Source organism: Diospyros lotus, chromosome 6 (assembly GCF_014633365.1).
Source record: "Diospyros lotus cultivar Yz01 chromosome 6, ASM1463336v1, whole genome shotgun sequence".
NCBI classification, from domain to species: Eukaryota; Viridiplantae; Streptophyta; class Magnoliopsida; order Ericales; family Ebenaceae; genus Diospyros; species Diospyros lotus.
This window is the reverse complement of record NC_068343.1, coordinates 335,524-356,181: the sequence shown is the minus strand read 5'-3', so window position 1 is coordinate 356,181 and position 20,658 is coordinate 335,524. Positions and strand designations below refer to the sequence as shown.

Genomic DNA, 20,658 nt, shown 5'->3' with positions numbered 1-20,658 from the left:
CCTAGGATCATCAGGGCATGGCCAAGGACTGTCCTGGTGGCGTGTAGGAGGAGTTTGGCCGGAAATTGGCCACGTAGGGGTCGGATTTTGGCTATAAATAGCCAAGGGTTTCGGCCGAATTTGAATCATCAAATCGCTCAAGTTTGAGAGCGAATCGAGGGAAACCAATAAGGAGCTTTTGATCCTTGAGGGAAGGGGATCATTTCTGGAGATTTTGGGAATTTTTGGGGTAGTATAGAGGGTGTTTTCGCATATATATACATTCGGCCGTATATATATATATATACATTTTGCGTGAAATACCAAATCGGGTTGTAGAGTGATCGATCGAGCGATCTAATAAGGGGCTTTTGTTCACAAGGTGATAGGTAACTGATCTGGAAAGTTTCGTGCCAATCGGAGTTCGAATCGAGGGTCAATTTGATTCGCCGGAGTTCGGTGGCGGGATAGCTTCGGCCGACTGTTTTTGGCCAAATCGGAAGGCTTCCGGTGGTTTTTTCCGAGCAATATTGGTACCATTGGGATCAACTAAGGGAGAGGAACAGCCTGGTGTCGTCGCTTCAATTTTCCGGTGTGCCGTCGCCGGAGAAGATGATCGGAGGTATTTTTATATTTTTTTAAATACTGAAAATATAGAAAATTAGATAAAAAATAGAATTAAAGGAATTAAAATTCTGAAACAATATCCATAAATTCTAGAAAGATGAATAGTTTATTTTGATGAATTTTTATCTTGGAAATTTCTTGAGAAAATAATTAATTATTATTTTTGAAAGGAAATGTAAATAGAAAATAAATAGGAGGAATTTTTATAAAATTCTGAAAAAATTTCAGAAGTATAAGGAATTTATTTGATGAGTTTTGGGGATTTTTATTGAAGTATATTCGAAGTAAATCGATGAGAAATAAATTTTCTCAAGGAAAAGTAATTATGAAAATTTGAGAAAATAGGAGAAAAATCTGGAAAATTTCCAGAAAATCCAAGAGGCTTATAAATATTGTTTTATGAATTATTATGTAAAAATATTTTAGAAAATAGTTGTGTAGATATTTACTTTGGATTCTTAGAGAAGAAAATGGGAGAAAAATAGGAAAATTGTGAGAAAATTAAGGAAAATTATAATTGTTGGATAAATGTGATGATTAGGGTTCCTTGAGGGTTGAGACGAAGTGACTCGTGCGAAGATCAAAGAAGGCACGCAAATCGAGGCAGGCACGCAAATCGAGGTGTACCGAAATATCGCCAAAGGTGAGTGTTCGCCCCCAACTTTGTTTTGACTTATGAGTGGTTCTACCCGAAGGGACCTTGAGTGATATGTGAATGGTTTACTGTGAATGCTCATCCCTATGGCTTGGTGTATTATGGTTGTCCAAACAGTTATTTACACATGCATTGAATTTCGTACAATAAATTGCATACATTGAGATATTGATTTTATGCATGTTATGATTTTTCGGCGTTGGCTTGTTTTGTGTCGTCCATGTGGGACGTGGGTTGGTAACTTGTGACGTAGCCCAGAGTGACAGCACTCGGGATGCGTACCTAGGATTAATGCTAGGTAACCCACTTGCGACGGGGCTGAGACGGACTTCACCCTACGGGACCCAAGTGGCGGGGCTGAGAGTGGACACCACCCCGGTTGTTGGCTCAAGTGGCGGGGCTGCGAGTGGACACCACCCCAGGTTCCTTTGAGCGATAGCATTAATGCCGAGGTGACATCGATTTCGAGGATAGTGCTGATGTGACACTCTTGGGGCTAGGGTTGCGTTGGGTTTTGGATTGCTTTTGAGTTGGAGCGTAAAGCCTAACAATGACAATGGAGTGTTTCCCGGGTTCATATGTCGAGGTTGTCCCTCTTAAGCAGGATCGTTTTGCCAATGGGCCGAAGTGGTTGTGACGCCTTTAGAGAGATTGCATTTTCCCCGGTTAGGGTTAAGTGCTATGTGGGATTCTCTTAGGCTGGTGCATGTCGGGAGTTATCGATTTTGTATATGATTTTTCATATCTGCATGAAAACGTTTTTGAACTCTCACTTAGATGATTCAGCATCTAATTTGGACTATGTCCCTGGAATATTCAAACGTTCCAGGTGAAAGCAGTGGCGCCAAGGGAAAGAATATCATCGAGATGTAGCGGCTATGTTTAGTTTTCGTAGGTTTTGTCCATGATTACGATGTTCAGAGGTTATGTAATATTTTGATATTTTTATGTGAAACATCGATTTGGTTATTGTAAAGGAATTATCGGTTATATATCATTGAGGTTTCGATCTTGCTTCCGCTGATGTGATTGTTGATACCTGTCTTAGTTTATTATTAAATTTTAATATGCTAAGAAGGTACGATCGGGATTGACGGGAAATGATTATGATGAAGGTATATGTATTGAGAGACTTATGTTGTGTGTTTGATGTTGGAAAAAAAAAAAATATTCTCGAAATCTCGAGTTAACGCTCGTTATGGGAAAATGGGGCGTTACATCCTCCCTCCTACACGCACTCTCTATCTTGTTCTCTCTCTATCGATCTCTTTTCGAGAGAGATTTTCCTCTCTCGGAGAGGATCCCTCTTCTCTTGGAGAGGTTTTCTCCTTCTCAGCAGTCCAACACTACAAAAAATCAGAGTTTTTTTGTCGCTAAAATATTAAAATTTGTCGCTAAAAAATTTAGAGACAGGGCACGATTCGTCGCAAAAGTTGGCGTCACTAAATTTTAGTGACGGACCTGTTTTGCGACGAATTTAGCGACGGGCTACAATGCCGTCGTTGATCAGCGATGGGCCACAACCACAATCCCATCGCTGACTAATTATTTTTTAAAATAAAAAAATTTAAATTATTAAAATTTAAATTTAAATATAAATTAAAATTATTAATAATTTATATAAATAAAAAAATTTAAAACGTTAAGAAAACAATTTTTTTAATTATTTTCTATAATAATTTTAATAGATAAAATAAAAATAACATTTTTAACGTAAATTAAAAATAAAATTTTAAAAATTTACAATAAATAAAAATATATTTATAAAAAAATTCATATTTAATTATTATTCGAATTTTTTTATCTTTTATATTTATTGAAAAGAAAATTTATATATAAATGAAATTAATGATAATTAACAATTTATTTTAATTAATTATTATAAATTAAAAATATATTATTTTTAAAAAAATCAAAATTCATATTAAGTCAAACTAAATTCATAACAAAACTGAATTTGTAAGTCAAACTGATTAATTTATAAATATTCAGTTACAATCATTATCATTACAAGCATCATCATTTTGTTCCTCATCATCAAAAAACTGATTACTCGGTCTTGGTTGAATCGACAGTCCAGGTTGCTGATAAGACGGGCCAGGTTATTGTAACGCCATCATTTATCTATTCATCTGCTTTTGCCACGCCATCATCCGTTGTTGCCACTGACGTAGTTGCACATTCTCATTTCTCACATCTGTCACCTCTGCATTCATCCAAGACTCGATGGATTGCAGCTGATTTTCCACCTCAACGACCTTGGTTTGAGCAAAATGTAACTCCTCATTCAGCTGGGTGACCCTTAATCTCATTTGTTCTAATTCGGTCGACAAACTATATGAACCACTGGAACTGCTATCAGATCCAACTGGGAAGGACTGTCTACCTTGAGAGCCGAGCCCGTAGACATGACCCTTCTTATTCCTATCAGAAACAGCTTGATAAAAAATCTGATGTTCGTCGATTGTAGGTGGAGATGACGACTCACTACGACCGACTAATGCTGAAGATGCCTTTGCACTTAATCTCTCGAATGCTTCTTATATAAATTAAAATATTGACGTTGTCAACTAATTAAAAAAATCATTAAATTGTAATGTTTATTAAATTGTACAAAATACACTTACCGTGACGGTCTTTGATCACAGTAATCCCTCTGGTGATGGCGGCCTTTGTCGGAGTGGCTCAAATTCTCTCAGCAATCCCTCTTTAAGGGAATTATCTCCTCTCGGCCACCTGGTCCATCCGCAACAATCTCTCAGTCTCTATCTCTATAGTGACTGGTTCTTGCGGGAGCTCTCGGCAGTGGCCATGGCTTCTCTCGGGAAGGCTTTTTCTCAAGAGACTTCTCTTTTTCTGTTTTTCTCTTTATGTGTAAAAGTATATATATGTATGTATATAGGTAGCATGTATGAGCGTGATGGTTGTGCCCTATGTTGCACGAAAACACCTCATAAGTGACTTTTTTCCGTTTCCGAAACATTTCGAAAACGTTTCTTATTCCCGTTTTAGACTCTATTTATGCCTATTTTTTTAGAAAAATGTTCATTTCCACGTTTTCATTTCCTATCGGAAACGTTTCCCATTTTCGTTTCCGTGCAACATAGGTTGTGCCAGGCTATATATATATCTATATGTATAATATGAAGGCTTATGTATTGACATAGTTTCCAGCCAAGTACATTGAGCTCGTGTGTCGTGATGTAGTGTAATGGTATGCATGCCCTTATGATGTACCCTCAAGTCCTCATGTACCAGCATGGCCGTGCAAGATAGTATGTACATAATGTTTATATGATCTTACAAGTGATATGTCTGTATAATGTAACGTAACATGTTGGCATCCTGGTAGCGCAGTAATCCCTTAAGGTATCATTGTTCTATAATGACATGTCTTACTTACCTATTGTATTATTTTTTTATTGTATTAATTTAACATCGGAGGGTATACGCGGGTGAGGAATTCCCGCGTGCCTTCTAACTTATTCTTGTGAGTGCAGTTATGTCTCGAGCACGCATGAGGCTAATATCGAATGATACCAAAGATGCCCCTAAGAGATCATCTACAACCCCAGTCAGAACATCAAGGATCGAAGCCACCCAACATCCATCTCACCAGTAGATCTCTGCCAGCTGTCCACCTCACTCTGACTCGGCTCTAATTTTCTCTCTGTGTAAGTTTTATGGCTACAACAGGTTTTTATATAAAAGTGACTACAGAGTATAATTAGTTTATTTGAGGAGATAAAAATATTTTTTTTTTAAATAATTAAAAATATTTATGTCAATTTATTTTAAGTTAAATATAAATTCCTCTCTAGACCTGGAAAGCTCACCTCAGGGCCGTCGTTGATGCAACAAACCCAACATTACTTTTCATTCCGTGCTGATGCAGAAGAATATATCCAAAGGGCTAAAAGCTAAGCTAAGCTTCGACAGCACTATTCTATATATGCTATAGATTCTTCCATGTTTTATTTAATAATAATAATAATAATAATGAATATTTCTCCTTAATTTGTCTATTCATTATTTCTCATATGAATTGTTATTACGATTAGCCTCTTATACATGCATATATATATATATATGTATGTATAGTTAAAACACAAGGACATGGTTTTGGGGCAGATATTAAAAATGGAATCTTGTACCCAAAATTAAATTTTCGGGAGAAACAACATTTGATGGACTGTCCATCAATCAATACTATTGTGGTACGTACTATAGTACTGGGCTAAAATTCCACATGTTCATATAAACATATATATATGCTCTCATCTCAATTGAATTGTTTTTGTTTCACATCCAGCCGCCCAGTGCTTGGAATTGGACGGCGGAGAATCAAACTCACCTAACTCTTATAAAAGTTATATATGTATGATGGTTGTGGTTCACATGCCTAAGCTGTCTAGTAGTGTGTAGCTACAGAATTTAAAGTTAAAAAGATGAGGAGGAGGACAAGGAATCCGCGGGTGATGAGGCGACGCACGCCCACCAGACCAGAAGATCAAGATGATGCCCATAACGTACGAGACAGAGCCATGCATGGGCACCGAACGGCCCGGGACGGGGGCATTATTATTATTATTATTAAAGGGAAACCACCCTTACCCCACTCACTCACTCACTCACTCACCCACCCACCAACAACAACAGCAGCGTCAATAAATACAAGTAAATTTTTATTTTATTATAATAATTTTAATAACATTCGTATTTAATATGTGATATTTTATATTATATATATTAATAACACGTAATCATTAAAAATATTAATTAAAAAACATTTTTAATTCAGATGTTAAAAAGAGGAGGATCGGAGGAACTAAGAAAGAAACTCATGGGTGGAACTCTTTTATTATGTTATAAATAATTTATTTTATATTTTAATTTTATCTCAAAAATTGTGTGTATTCCAACTATACTTTTTTTTTATTTTTTTATCTATTTGACTCTATTTTATTTATTTATTAATAAATTTTAATTTTATTTATTTTATCTTACCTATAATCAAATACACAAAATAATCAAATACTCACGTATATAAAATTAATAATCAAATATATAAATTAATAATTAAATATATAAAATAATCAGATACACATATATAAAATCAATAACCAAATACACAACATCATTGGTCCAATACAAAAATAAATAAATAAAAATCAAAATCACAAATCCAATGCTCAATCTGGTCCTCGTTGAAGAAGACATCGCCGCTAGATTTGGTGGTCGTCACCCCAATTTCATTTTTCGTCGCGTTTGCAACTTCTCTTTTCTAGATTTGATGGTCGGCATGTCTCCAACCCACGTTCTTTGACCAATTTAATTTTTCATCACTTTTGGTTGGGCCTCTTCTAGCTTTGATGGCCATTGTGGGGAGAGAGATTGCGATGATGATGGGTTGGTCGATTTTGTTTGCCAAGTTTGGCAAAGGTTTTGGGTTTCGCCAAAATTTTGGTGATGATGAACAACATTGGAGGTGAGATTTTGGTTTTGATTCGCTTGATTTTGGCATAGTGAGTAATTTGACTTGCCCGTTAGAGACAATTTAAAAGGGATAAAACAAAGCAAGCATACACCTATGTATCAACACACTCAAAGTCTTATCTCTCGAGGAGACCTTTATCGGTCTCCCATGACTCCCACAAAAGACCAACACGATCACCCATAATTGGCCTTTGTGGGAGACCTTTATCAATCTTTCACAATCGATATCTAAGATGATTAGGCTTTTTGGGGTGATTTTTTTTTACAATGGTATATCAATTAGCTTTGAGGCTTTTGAAGTTATGTAAATCATATTTAGTTAGGTATTTGAAGTTTTTAGTAAACTATTCCTTCAATTTTATTTTATTGAAGATTATTATATGCTTAAATAATACTCTTTATTATGATTTTTTTATTAGGAAAGTAAGTTATAAGTTGAGGTGTGTATTGTATGTACAAGAACAAGAGGGACGTAAAAGGTTGATTATTAGTAACTTATATATACAGAATATATTTTGAGTGATGCTCATGCTCATGTACTGTTGTTGTAACTTAATGATAATTAATGAATTATTATTATTATTATTATTATTATTAAGCACGTTTAAAATTGAAGATATATATATATATTATATATAATAATGATGAAATGGGGGTGGGATGGGATGGGGTGGGGGGAGCACTGAGCATCGAGCCCACCCGATCGAGTAAGAAAGAAATAATTCTCCATTATCCACATATATATATATATATATGTCATATCATCGTGGATTCACGTCGGCCTAACTTGGGACTCCACATTAAATAATAATAATAATAATAATAATAATATATTTTTGATTAATTAATAGTTAAATATTTAAATAATTGTATTAGTGGATTAAAAATAAGATACAATAATATTTATTATGATTATTTTAAAAAATAATTAAAATTATATTTAAAAATAAAAAGAAATAATGCTAATATTTAATAATATAGACGTGGTGGACATACATACATCACATGTGAAGGCATCAGTGATGTAATCCATCTTCCAGTCCAGGCATATATAAAATAGAAGATTTATTTATTATTTATTTATGGGTGTGGGTGTGGGTGACGGTGACGGTGACGGTGACGAGAGAGTGAGTCAGCAAAAGCCCACCCAATTGGATATCCATCGGTATTTTCATTCCCACTTCCCACGCCATTATATATATATATATATAAATTATAATAATATACATGTTAAGTAATATTATTATTACTCAATAATTAATTAATATATATTCCAATGGATTAGTAAATAATAATAATAATAATTAGTTAAAAATAAGATGTATTAATTAGTAATAATAGAATTCATTGAATGAATGGATGGGGGAATGGAAGAGGTAATATTAATTAATTATTAATGAATATATAGATAAGTAGTAATGAGAAAGTTGGAAACGATGCCCTGGCTGACCACCACGACTACGCGCAAGCAATTCCTAATGACTCATTAATTGCCTGCCCCTACCCCTACGCTACCCCTCTACCCCTGTGGCTGTCTTCAATCTTCAATCTTCAATCTTCAAATTCAAATTCAAATTCAACGCCAACACCAACACCAACACCTCTTCTCTTCTCTTCTCTTCTCTTCTCTTATCTTCTGGAATGAACGAAATTTCAATTTCAATTACTATTATTATTGTTTTTATTAAAATAATAATAATAATGAAAGAAAGAAATGTATTAGTAGTTTTACCGTGAGGGAGTTGGAGTTGGAGTTGGAGTTGGGTGTTGGAGACGGAGGGAGGAGAGGAAGGAAGGAAGGATCCTTGTTTAATTAATTAATTAATAATCGATTTGTTAATAATTAGAGAATAGGGACGAGGGAGGGAGGGAGGATATGCTCTGGGCATATTCTCCTCTCTTTTGGGCATCTTCCAGCCAGCTCGCATCTTCCTCTCCCTCCTGCCCAATTTAATTAATTAATTAATTAATTAAACACCGTAATATATATATATATATAATCTATAAAATTAAAAAAGAAAAAAAAAACTGTTTTGAATTAACTATAGAATTTCTATCTTTAACATAATAATAATAATAATAATAATAATAATAATAATAATAGGAAAGGAAATTACAGGCTGTATGTCTCAAATAAAAAAAAAACTAGAAGAATTAGATACATGCATTCAAGAATTAAAATAAGAATATGATGAAGAGTGGGAAGGGATATCCAAAATTCCAACCCAGGGAATATTCCCTTGCCATCCCCCACCCACCATATTCCACCTCTCCTATAATTTTTAAGCACCTTCCCCCCTCCTCTCTCTCTCTCCACCACCACCACCAAATCTCCATTGTCTCCCTCTCTCTCTCTCTCTCTCTCTCCTCGTCTTTTTCAGCTCTCCTTCTCTTTCTCTCTCGTTTTTTCTTTTCTTTTTTTTTTTTTTGGTTTCTGCTTTAAAACTCTCTTTTCCTTCCTTCCCTCCTCCCGTTCCGAAAGTTACAATCAATGGCGCTCAAGGCCGTTCATGTCTCCGACGTCCCCAATATCATCGATCAAGTCCCGGAAAACACCTCCCTGGCACTCTACTCCACCCGTCTCCCCAAAGGTATGCTATTTTCTTCCATTTTTCCCTTTACCTAGTAGTAGTAGCAGCATATATATATATATACACACACACACACACACACACATACATTTATGTAATTAATTCTCTGGTTCAAGCAGGGGGGCTTGACGTGGAGAGAACGGGGCTTAAAATGCCGAAATTCCTAGTCATTGGGCACAGAGGGAGTGGAATGAATGTATTGCAGTCCCCAGATCGAAGAATGAAGGCCATTAAAGAGAACTCCATTCTTTCTTTCAACTACGCTTCCAATTTTCCCGTCGATTTCGTCGAATTCGACGTTCAGGTATATATAACTTTTTTCTATCTTCTTCTTCTTCTTGTTTTGGTATGCACAATCCATCCATCATTCGTCCCTTCTCTCTCGTCTATCTGTTTTCTTGCCTTTGCCTCCCCCCCCCCCCCCCTTTTTTTTCTTTTTCATAATAATAATAATAATAATAATAATTTCGTGTCCTGGCCTGGCCTGGCTGGCTGTAACTGATTTCCGCAAACCTTGAGATCTTCAAACTTGGGTGGAGCCGTACGTTCGCCGCATCCCTGACATCTGGATTGTTTTTCTTTTCACATGTTGGTGGTTTTCTTTCTTTCGGCTTCTCAGCGTTGACGAGAGGATGGCCAGTTTTTTTTTTTTTTTTTTCTTCCTTTTTTTTAAATGGAAAATGGTTACCAATATTTTATTTAGTTTATAATAATATTCAAACAGTAGTAAATTGATTTTGCTTTTCCTTAAATTCAATCGCTAAACCCTAAAATTATTTATTTAAGAATAGCCCCTTACAAATTGAACAAACCCCCCCCCCCCCCCCTCCCCCCTCTCTAATTTTATTATAATAATAATAAAAAATATTATCAGTATATTATTATATATATTTTAAATTATATAATAATATATTAATGTTTAAAATACCTCTTATCCAAATTAGTGAAGTGAGATATATGATTAAAATATCTCTCATTCAAAAGTGGTGAGATGTGGTGATGAGCTATTATGTATATTTATGTTATTTGTGTATATTATATATTTTTAAATATAAATAATATCTTAATAATAATATAAGATTGTTGAAGTTTCAATCTTTGACGTTTCTTTGCTTCTTTTATTCATTTTTTAGGTGACCAGAGATAACTGTCCCATCATTTTCCACGACAACTTCATCCTCTCTCAAGAACATGTAAGCCCTCCCCCTATTCCCCTTGATTTAAAAAAATTTCAATTTCTGGGTTAATTTTGTTTCTCATGGTTGGGGGAATCGTCACTTTCAGGGGACTATATATGAGAGGAGAGTGACGGAACTGAGTTTATCTGAGTTCCTTTCCTATGGCCCCCAAAGAGAGGCTACGGGTAAAACGGGCAAATCTCTGCTGAGAAAAACCAAAGACGGTAAGATTGTGAGCTGGAATGTTGAGGAAGATGACTACCTGTGTACGCTCGAGGAGGCCTTTCAGAAGGTTAAGCCTTGCTTGGGCTTCAACATCGAGTTGAAGTTCGACGATCATGTTGTCTACCCACAAGAACAGCTTCTCAGTGTCCTTCATGCCATCTTGAAGGTAATCCATCCCCCAACCGTCTGTATAAGCTTTACTTTATCTACTCTTCCCTTCGTGTTATATATATATATATATATATATATATATATGGGCGTCTTGCTAAAATGTCTAAAACTTGTGATCAGGTCGTGTTTGAACATGGCAAAGACAGACCCATTATTTTCTCTTCCTTCCAACCGGATGCAGCATTGCTTGTTAGGAAATTACAGAGCACTTATCCTGTAAGTATGCCAATATGCCATCACCATCCATGAACATGATCTATGATCAAGAAGCCCGAGCCAATTATTTTAATTAACTGGGGGTTGAAAATAAATGAAAGGGTATTATAATATCTAAATTTAATTATGCTTTCGGTGGTGATTGAAACCTGCAGGTTTTTTTCCTGACAAACGGCGGGACTGAGACTTACTATGATGTGAGGAGGAACTCGCTGGAGGAGGCCATTAAGCTCTGCTTGGAGGGTAGTTTGCAGGGGATTGTATCCGAGGTCAAAGGGATCTTTAGAAATCCCAGCGCAGTACCCAAGATTAAAGAGGCCAAGCTGTCACTGTTGACTTATGGCAAGCTGAAGTAAGTTTCTGAAATTCATTCCAGGTCTTTTTTTTTCCTTATTTATTTATTTTTTCTGTTGGGACTTGAGAGGTAATTATAACCAAGTAGATGTTTGTTAATAAAATAATAAATTGCGAAATGAATTCTTTTGTTTCAGTAACGTGACTGAGGCAGTATACTTGCAACATTTAATGGGAGTTGATGGAGTGATCGTTGATTTGGTACAAGAAATCACAGAGGCTTTGTCTATGATGATAAAGCCTTCGAAGGAGGGGGGGGAAGAAGAGATGGTGTTGGAAAGCAAGGAGCAGCAGAACGAGGGGAAGACCAAGCCCAAGTTTTCTGAGAGGGAGTTGTCATTTTTGTTGAAGCTGATACCCCAGTTGATGATACAGCCATAATAATAATAATAATAAAGATCTTAAGACCACAGCCATAACCCCATATCATATTTCAAGGATTTCCAAAGGACTTCTTTACCCTCCGCTCCAGATTCTTCATGTAAATGTGCGCGTGTCCTGTTGTTGTACAGAGCTAGTTTTTCTCTGGTATCTTCACATTAACAAAACGTATTTCGTCCTCCGGTGGTCCAGGCCATAATCCACTTGTATTGCAACTAAAATTTCACTTGTGTTTCAGGCTCGGCCCAGCCCATTTGGGAGTCACACAATCAGTGCCAAATCACATAGTTGCAAACCATCTTTATGTACGTGAGATTGGGCTGCCTCAGACTAACCCTTCTCCCACTTGGAAAAGAAAGTGAAGGTCCACCAAAGGGGTAGATCATTTAGTGTTAAGCCAATCACAATAAAATAATTATATTATTACCCAAACAATAATATATTTATAATATTGTAACTATTGGTAAAAAATATAATTATTATAATATTGTATTTAAATCAACAATACAGAAATATTGAAAAACACAACAATATATAAACAAATGATAAAATCAAAGCTTGTGTAATACACAGTTTTCTTAAAACAAATTTGTTGTTTCACCGAAAATGTAAGAGGCTAATTGACTTCTATTTTTCGGGGTACAATGATTTACAAATTGAGAACTTAGCACAAACTTTAAAGCCTAATAACAAATTGAAACACTAGTTGAACACTATTAAAATTGTGAGAGTATGATAATTTTTAAAAAATAATTTTGCTGTGAGTTCTGTCATTATTTTTCAATGGAGTAAACCCTCTACTTATAGAGAAAGAAAAAGAAGAAAAGAGGAGGACATGAGCAGAGAAAATATGATTGAGGCTATTCTTATTTCTTAAAAATATATTATAATAGCGCACAATGAACCTGCACAATAACTGCAATATTGAAATTCAATTAGTCGCTTCGCACAATGTGCATAATGCACACCCTTATAATTTAGCACATAGTATATACCTTGTTTTTTTTCCTTTTCTAATAATATAAATTATACATGATATTACACTTGCTCCAAAAATAATTTTTCATTCACCCATTTATCAATTTGGATATATGAATATACCAAAATTTTCAACAATCCTCCACTTGAATGAAAATTGATGGAGAAAACATATTTTGACTCGGTGATAATGTTCATCGATCGAAACCTGTATAGGATATGTAGGTGTTAATCCTTAAACCTTCCCTAGTGAAGATATATTTATTTTATTAACTGTTCAATAAACACGATGTCTTTGAACTGTCTTGTTATGAAGGTAAATGATAATATATCTCACACAAGAATCTTATTCTACCATTGTTCAATTCTCATGATTACGTTCATTTTGGCCATGAACATCAGCTTGATCAGCTTGATTCTGAGAGAGTTTTTTAAATAATTGAGCTCTATACAATTCTCATTTGAAGCGGCCGCACTTCTCTTTCACATACGTGATTTCTTAATTCAGAGTAATCTGCTTACTCCACTTAGAATTTCTGACTTTAAGAATCATTAAAGCAAACATTGATATCCTTTTTCCCATGGGTATCACTGTTTCATTATAGGAATGGACAAGAGGATAAAAACCCCCCATAGCGACCTAATAAAGTTTTTACAATTAGATTGTCTATTTGAACCTAAATCTTGGGATCTCTAGTTAACTAGGTTGGGTTTCCATTGTAACAACTTATTCATTTATGGGCTTTAACCTCATTCTTCTTGACAATTTTTCAATTAACTCTCTATTAAACCATTTGGTTAACAGATCCGCAATATTATCTTTTGACTTCACATAGTTAATAGAGATAATTTTAATTGAGAGTAGTTGTCTAATCATATTATGTCTATGATGTATATGTCTAGACTTACCATTATAGATGTTACTCTGTGCTCTTTCAATTGCAGATTAACTATCACAATTTATACATATTGGAGGCACATGTTTATGCCATATTGGAATATCCTCTAAGAAATAGAGTAGCCATTCTGCCTTCTCGTCACATTTGTCTAGGGTAATAAGCTCAGATTTTGTAGTGGATTTGGCTATAATAGTCTGTTTAGAGAATTTTCATGCCATAACTGCACTTGCAAGTGTGAATACATATTCACTTGTAGATTTCGAGTCTTTTATATCATATATGAAATTTGCATTACTATATCTTTCTAGTACAGCTAGGTATCTGGTGTAGTGCGGCCCATATTTAAGAATATACCCTAAATACCTAAGTACTCTTACTATTGCTTTCCAATGGTCAGTATTGAGATTACTCGTATATTGACTTAGTCTACTGACTGTATAAGTAATATCTGATCTAGTACAACTCATTAAATATATTAGACTTCCAATTACTCTAGAGTGTTCTACTTGAGAAATACTCTCATCTCTATTCTTGAATAGTTGAAGACTAATGTTTAATGGTGTTCTAGCCACACCAGAATCATTTTTGTTGAATTTTTTCAAAATTTTGTCCACGTAATGTGATGGACTTAGAATAAGACCATATGATATTCTTGTGATTTTAACCCCTAAAATCACATCTACAAGTCCCATATCTTTCATGTCAAACTTTGAATTTAACATATTCGTGGTAGATTTGACCATCTTATTATTACTACTAACAATGAGCATATTATCCACGTAAAGATACAAAATGATATAACAATTTTCAGTATTTTTAATATATACACACTTGTCACACTCATTGATCTTAAACTTATTGGTTATCATTCATTATCAAATTTCTCATACCATTCTTTAGGCACTTGTTTTAAGCCATAAAATGATTTTACCAATTTACAGACTTTCTTTCCTTGTCCTGGAATTATAAAATCTTAGGGTTGTTCCATATAAATTTCTTTATCCAAATCTCCATTTGAGAAAGTTATTTTCACATCAATTTGATGTACTTCTAAATTTCGTAGAGCTACAATTACAAGTATTATCCGAATAGAATTTATTCTCGTTACAGGAGAATATGTATCAAAGTAATCTAGGCCTTCTCGTTGCCTATAACCTTTGATCACAAGTCTAGCCTTATACTTATCAATAGAGTCATCTGCTTTCATTTTTCTTTTAAAGATCCACTTGAACCCTAAAGGTTTACACCCAGGTGATAGATCTATTAGCTCACAAGTATGATTCTGTAAAATATAATCAACTTCACTTTTAATTGTTTCTTTCCACAAAAGTCCATTTGAAGAACTTATAACTTCTTCATATTTTTGTGATTCTTTTGCTTCATCTAGGTTCATTCTGAATTTATTGTTTATGTTTTATATCATGACTCCCTTCATTCATAGTATCATATGTTTGTTTAAACAAACTTGAACCCTTCTTAGAGTTACAAGGAAACACATCTTCAAAGAATGATGCATTTCTTGATTCTATTATAGTTCTTGTGTATATTTGAGTTTTTAGACTCATACACAATGAATTGATAAGCATTATTGTTATGTGCATACCCAATAAAAATATAGTCCATTGTTTTAGGACATATTTTCATTTTCTTTAGTGTCGAAATAATAACTTTTGCTAAACACCCCCATACTCTTAAATATTTGTAGGATGGTCTCTACTTTTTCAAAGTTCATAAAGAGTCTTTTCTTCTTTCTTCGATATATATTATTTAAAAGATAATTAATCAATAAAATAGCTTTACCCCACATGTTCTGAGGAAATTCAGAACTTATTAATATCGCATTCATCATTTTTTTCAATGTGCAATTTTTACGTTCTGCAACACCATTTGATTGAGGTGAATAAGGTGTTGTGACTTCATGTACAATTTCATATTGTGCACAAAATTCACCTATTGGTGTTTCATACTCGCCACCTCGATCACTTCTCAACAACTTTATTTTCTTGTTAAGTTGATTTTCAACTTCATTTTTATAGAGAATAAATTTCTCTAAAGCTTTATCCCTGCTTTTAAGCAAATACATATAACAATATTTCGTGCTATTATCGATAAAAGTAATAAAATACTTATTACCCCTCTTGTTTGTATGAATTTTAAATCACACACATCACTATGAATTAAATCAAGGGGTTTGGTATTTCTTTCAATTGTTTGAAAGGATGATCTCGTCAATTTTACCTCTACACAAGTTTCACACTTATGTTTTGAATTGATATGAAAAGAGAGTATATGATCCAAGTTAATTAATCTAAGCAATGCATCATAATTAATATGACCTAGTTTACCATCCCATAAATTAGAAGACTCAAACATGTAAACCAAAGGCTTATTTGTTTTATTCGTAATGGTCATTACATTAAGCTTAAAAAGCCCATATGATGCATAACCCTTTCCAACATACATCCTAGATTTTGACAAAATGATTCTATATGACTCAAATGCCATACAAAATCTATGCTTGTTTAGTAGCGACTTGGACAACAGGTTGTTACGGATTTTTAGCACATATATCACATTATTCAGAGTTAGTTGTTTTTTAGATGTCATCTTTAACAACACCTTCCTTTGTCAATTAACCTCATAAGAAGCAAAATTACCCATGAAAACCTTCTCCCCATCCAGTGGCTCGAAAATGGTGAATAGCTCCCAGTTTAAGTACATGCCTTGTGGCACCAGTGTCAATCCACCATTCCCTCAGGTTAGACCCAGCCAAGTTCACCTTAGATGTCATGGTTGACAGGTTTATATTAAACACGTCTGTAATCATGGTATCCACCACATGTGCCTAATGGGCCTTGGTCTTCCTCTTCAGAAGTCTGCACTTTATAGATTTGTGACCCATTTTGCCACAGTTGAAGCATCTCCCCTGAAACTTGTTTTTGGAGACTCCTCTTCTAGGTCCCAACTTCGGCTTATTTTATTATATTTGGAGCTTTGACCATGCTCCAATACATTCGCCTTAGCAGCAATAGGATTGAAACTTTTATTCTCTGATCCTCTGTTATCTTCTTTAATTCGAAGTCTAACGATCAGTTCTTCAAGATTCATGTCCTTTCGCTTGTACTTAAAGTAATTCTTGAAATCCTTCCAATCATGAGGCAACTCTTCAATAATAACAACCACTTGGAAGATTCATTTAGGATCATCCACTCTACATGAATTTCATGTAAGATTACTTGAAATTCTTCCACTTGATTATCCACAATCTTTGAATCCTCCATTTTGAAATCAAGGAATCACCCAACTATGAACTTCTTGGTTTCAGCATCCTCAAATTTGTATTTTTGGTTTAAGGATTCTCATAGCTCCGTAATAGTTTTCATTCTAATGTATATGTTGTACAATGAATCATGTAGACCATTAAATACATAATTTCTGCAAAAGAAATCAGAATGCATCAATGCCTCAATTGCGTTAATTACTAGCATATATGTTTCACCCTTCTTTAAAGAATGAGTACTCTTAGTCAAGAATCTCGCAAGATTAAATGTAGTGAGGTAAAACAACAATACAATAATAGGGTGAATTTCTCAAGCTTTTGAAATTAAACCCGTTGAATTTAAACCCGTTGAATTTCTTGAAATTAAACCCGTTGAATTTCTCAAGCTTTTCGCCATGGCCCGCAAGCACAATAATAGGCATCTGGTTTGCAGGAACAAATCCTTGCACCACATTATTAGAGGTTCCAGCAAAATTCACAGAAGTAGCCATTTCTTGAAACAAAACTTATCCGTAAAGGTTATGTTTTAAGATTGTTAGCCAACCATAATAAAATAATTATATTGTTAGCCAAACAATAATTATATTTATAATATTGTAATTATTGCTCGAAAATATAATTATAATAATGATTATAATACTGTATTTAAACCAACAATACAAAAATATTGAAATAATACAATATTGCGCAAAGAAAAATAAAAGCACAACAGTATATAAATGGAGGATAAAATCGAGGCCTATGTGACACACAGTTCCCTTAAAACAGATTCGTCACCTTACCAAAAGTGCTAGAGGCTAATTGGTGTCTGTTTCATAGGATACAACAATTTACAGATTGAGAAGTTAGCACAAACTTCAAAGCTTAATAGTGAACTATAACACTAGTTGAACACTATTAAAGCTGGAAGAGTATGAGAATTTTTAGAAAATAATTCTGCTGTGAGTTCTGTCGTTATTTTTTAATGGAGTAAGCCTTTAATTTATAAAGGAGGAAGACGAAAATGGGGAGTGGGGAGGCTGAGGCTGCTCTCCTTTCTTAGAAATATAATATAATAGCGTACAGTTGCACATAATGAACTTGCACAGTAACTGCATTATTGAAATTCAATCAATTATTTTTCATAATGTGTGCATAATACACCCTCATAATTCAACATACGCATAGTACACCCTTTGTTTTTTTCTTTTCTTTTACTTTTATAATAATATAAATTATATATTATATTACACATGCTCTAAAAATAATTTTTCAATCAATTTTTCATTCACACATTTATCAATTTGAACATATGAATATACCAAATTTTCCAACATTTAAAGCAGTAAAGTTGGCCATATATAGACTAGGTTGTTTAAGAAGAAGGTGATGGAAGAAATTTGGTTGGAACGCAAGGCAAGTAGGCAGGCAGGCTTGTTACATTAATTTGCCACTAAATTAAGTGAAGCATCAGAAAAGTCATGTCGAGGATGAGGAGGACATTGTATTTATAAGATATTAATTTATTGAACAAATTAGATGACACAACACAAGAGACTTAAATTGGTATGGATAAGCATGAAAAACAAAGTATCTTGTTCTATTAGAGCATTGTGTAAAGACAAGGATTAATGCTTTAATTTGCGCTTGTGATGAAAAGGGTAATGACGTCTTTAATTTGCTATTTTTGAAGGATGAATGCTGAAAAATAAGAAAGATAAAAATGGAGAAGATGATAGACTTTAAAGTATGCTTTTGGATTTTTGCTGCTTATCAGATAGTGACCGACTTGTTAACAAAAAGTTGGCTTTTGTTTCTTATTAATACAAATACAACTTCATATTCGCATCAACACCGACTTCTAACTTTCATTCACCTTTACAAATTATATTGATAATATAAATTTGGGTCAAAAAAAAAAATGTGACAAAGTTTAACTTATATTGTGATAATTGGGACTCGAAATTCAAATTTGGCTATGATTGGAATACATCTACAATTGAAGATTATTTTTGTAACTTATCAAGATTTATCTTTTTCTTGACTCATCTTCTTATTAGAATATTGATTTTGTTGGTCCCTTAAGATATGGTCACTCAAGAGGTGGGGTGAATTGAGTGTTTAAAATTTTTTTTTCCCTTTTAATAAATATTATTGATTAATTATTTTCTCTAATAATATGTATAAATTATTTTCTTTTAATTAAATTCTTTTTATTTAATTTTAAACAAATTAAGATTTTATAACTATGTATGTGTAAATTTGAGATTAATAAATTGCAAGCCACAAGATATAACAAAAATAAATACAATGAGGCACAAGACAATTTATAGTGATTCGGTGTTTTCACATACACCTACTCCACTCTCTCAAAGTCTAGCCATCCTTGGGGTTCCACTACATCAAAATCACCAAGGTTTCCACACTAGCTCACATTGGAAACTAAATACACATCTAGATTACAATGGGTTCTAAGAAATCAATATACCAAGGTTTTCACCATAGCTTACCTTGGAAACTAGATTCACCTAGATTTCAACGAATCGAGGAAACTTATATTATCCCTAATAATAATTTAAATGTTTACAAATAATTTGTCTACACTTGGATACAAATAAACAATTAAGAACAAATTATACAAGGCAATAATATTTAAATAAATAAATAAATTTGTGACCTCAAATGGAGAAGTTCGGATTTGTTGTAAAAGACTTGAAGAACTTTTATTCTCTTGCCTTATGACTCTTTGGTGGATGAACAATAAATCTTTGAGAGTCTTGGAATGCTTAAAAATTAGGTTGAGAGCTTTTAGGAGATTTGGATGTGCAATGTGTGCAATGGATATTCAAAAAATGAGTTTGGGGGTATTTAGAATCATTTTAGCTACTAAAAAAATGGTTAATACAAAGTTTGAAGTTTGAAATTTAAAAAATGTTTAGGTTTTCTCAAACAATAAGAAAACATGTCTCACCTTTAATTCAAAATAAATTTACTTTTAAATGAGAAATCAAGATTTGAAAATTCAATTATAAGCTTTTGAGACATAAATGATTAAAACAAGAAAACATGTCTAAAAGTAATCTCCTTTAATTCAAAATAAATTTACTTTTTGTATGAGTAAAAAAAAATATGTTTAAAATCAATTCTCTTTAATTCAAAATAAATTTACTTTTTGTATAAGAAAGAGAAAACATATCTAAAAGTAATTCTTCTTTAATTCAAAATAAATATACTTTTTGCATAAGTAATAAAATCATTTATCAATAAATAAAAATTCAAACATAAACTTTTGAGACATAAATGATCAAAAGAAGGAAACATATTTAAAGATAATCCACCTTTAATTCAAAATAAATTTACTCTTTGTACCCACTTTTAATTCAAAATAAATTTATTTTTTATATGAAAAAAAATACATTTATATCATAGAAATATTTTTGTTAATCATCAAAACTTAATTAATATGAGTAAGTTGGCTCAAAAGATTTGTTGAATTTTTTTTTGTATATATTTATAGATGAGTGCTAGATTTATAAATAGGTGTCAAATACCCTAGAATTATTATAGCAACATCACTATTGTATTAGCAATATCATCACAGTGATATTTTATTCTTTTTGCCTGTGTTTTTTTTTTTACTCAGGTTGGG

The 20,658-nt window shown here is 33.3% G+C and overlaps 1 protein-coding gene and 1 long non-coding RNA gene across 2 annotated transcripts; both read left to right on the top strand.

The window, feature by feature from the left end:
• The first annotated feature begins 3 nt into the window (after positions 1-3).
• LOC127804709 (uncharacterized) lies at positions 4-2,549 on the top strand. Its single transcript, XR_008023711.1, has 3 exons — positions 4-601; positions 1,148-1,249; positions 2,091-2,549. It is a non-coding gene; the product is annotated as an uncharacterized LOC127804709 (long non-coding RNA).
• Positions 2,550-9,072: 6,523 nt separating this feature from the next.
• LOC127803112 (glycerophosphodiester phosphodiesterase GDPD1, chloroplastic-like) lies at positions 9,073-12,054 on the top strand. Its single transcript, XM_052339145.1, has 7 exons — positions 9,073-9,348; positions 9,468-9,652; positions 10,482-10,541; positions 10,633-10,917; positions 11,043-11,138; positions 11,294-11,490; positions 11,630-12,054. The coding sequence occupies exons 1-7, from the start codon at positions 9,249-9,251 to the stop codon at positions 11,871-11,873; spliced, it is 1,167 nt and encodes a 388-aa protein (XP_052195105.1). The 5' UTR covers positions 9,073-9,248; the 3' UTR covers positions 11,874-12,054.
• The last annotated feature ends 8,604 nt before the right edge of the window (positions 12,055-20,658 follow it).

Bases quoted from the DNA above. Each gene is read 5' to 3' on its own strand.
- LOC127803112 (XM_052339145.1), top strand. From the start codon at position 9,249: ATGGCGCTCAAGGCCGTTCATGTCTCCGACGTCCCCAATATCATCGAT. The intron at 9,349-9,467 runs GTATGCTATTTT...TGGTTCAAGCAG, and splicing joins CTCCACCCGTCTCCCCAAAG to GGGGGCTTGACGTGGAGAGA. The intron at 10,918-11,042 runs GTAATCCATCCC...ACTTGTGATCAG, and splicing joins TCCTTCATGCCATCTTGAAG to GTCGTGTTTGAACATGGCAA.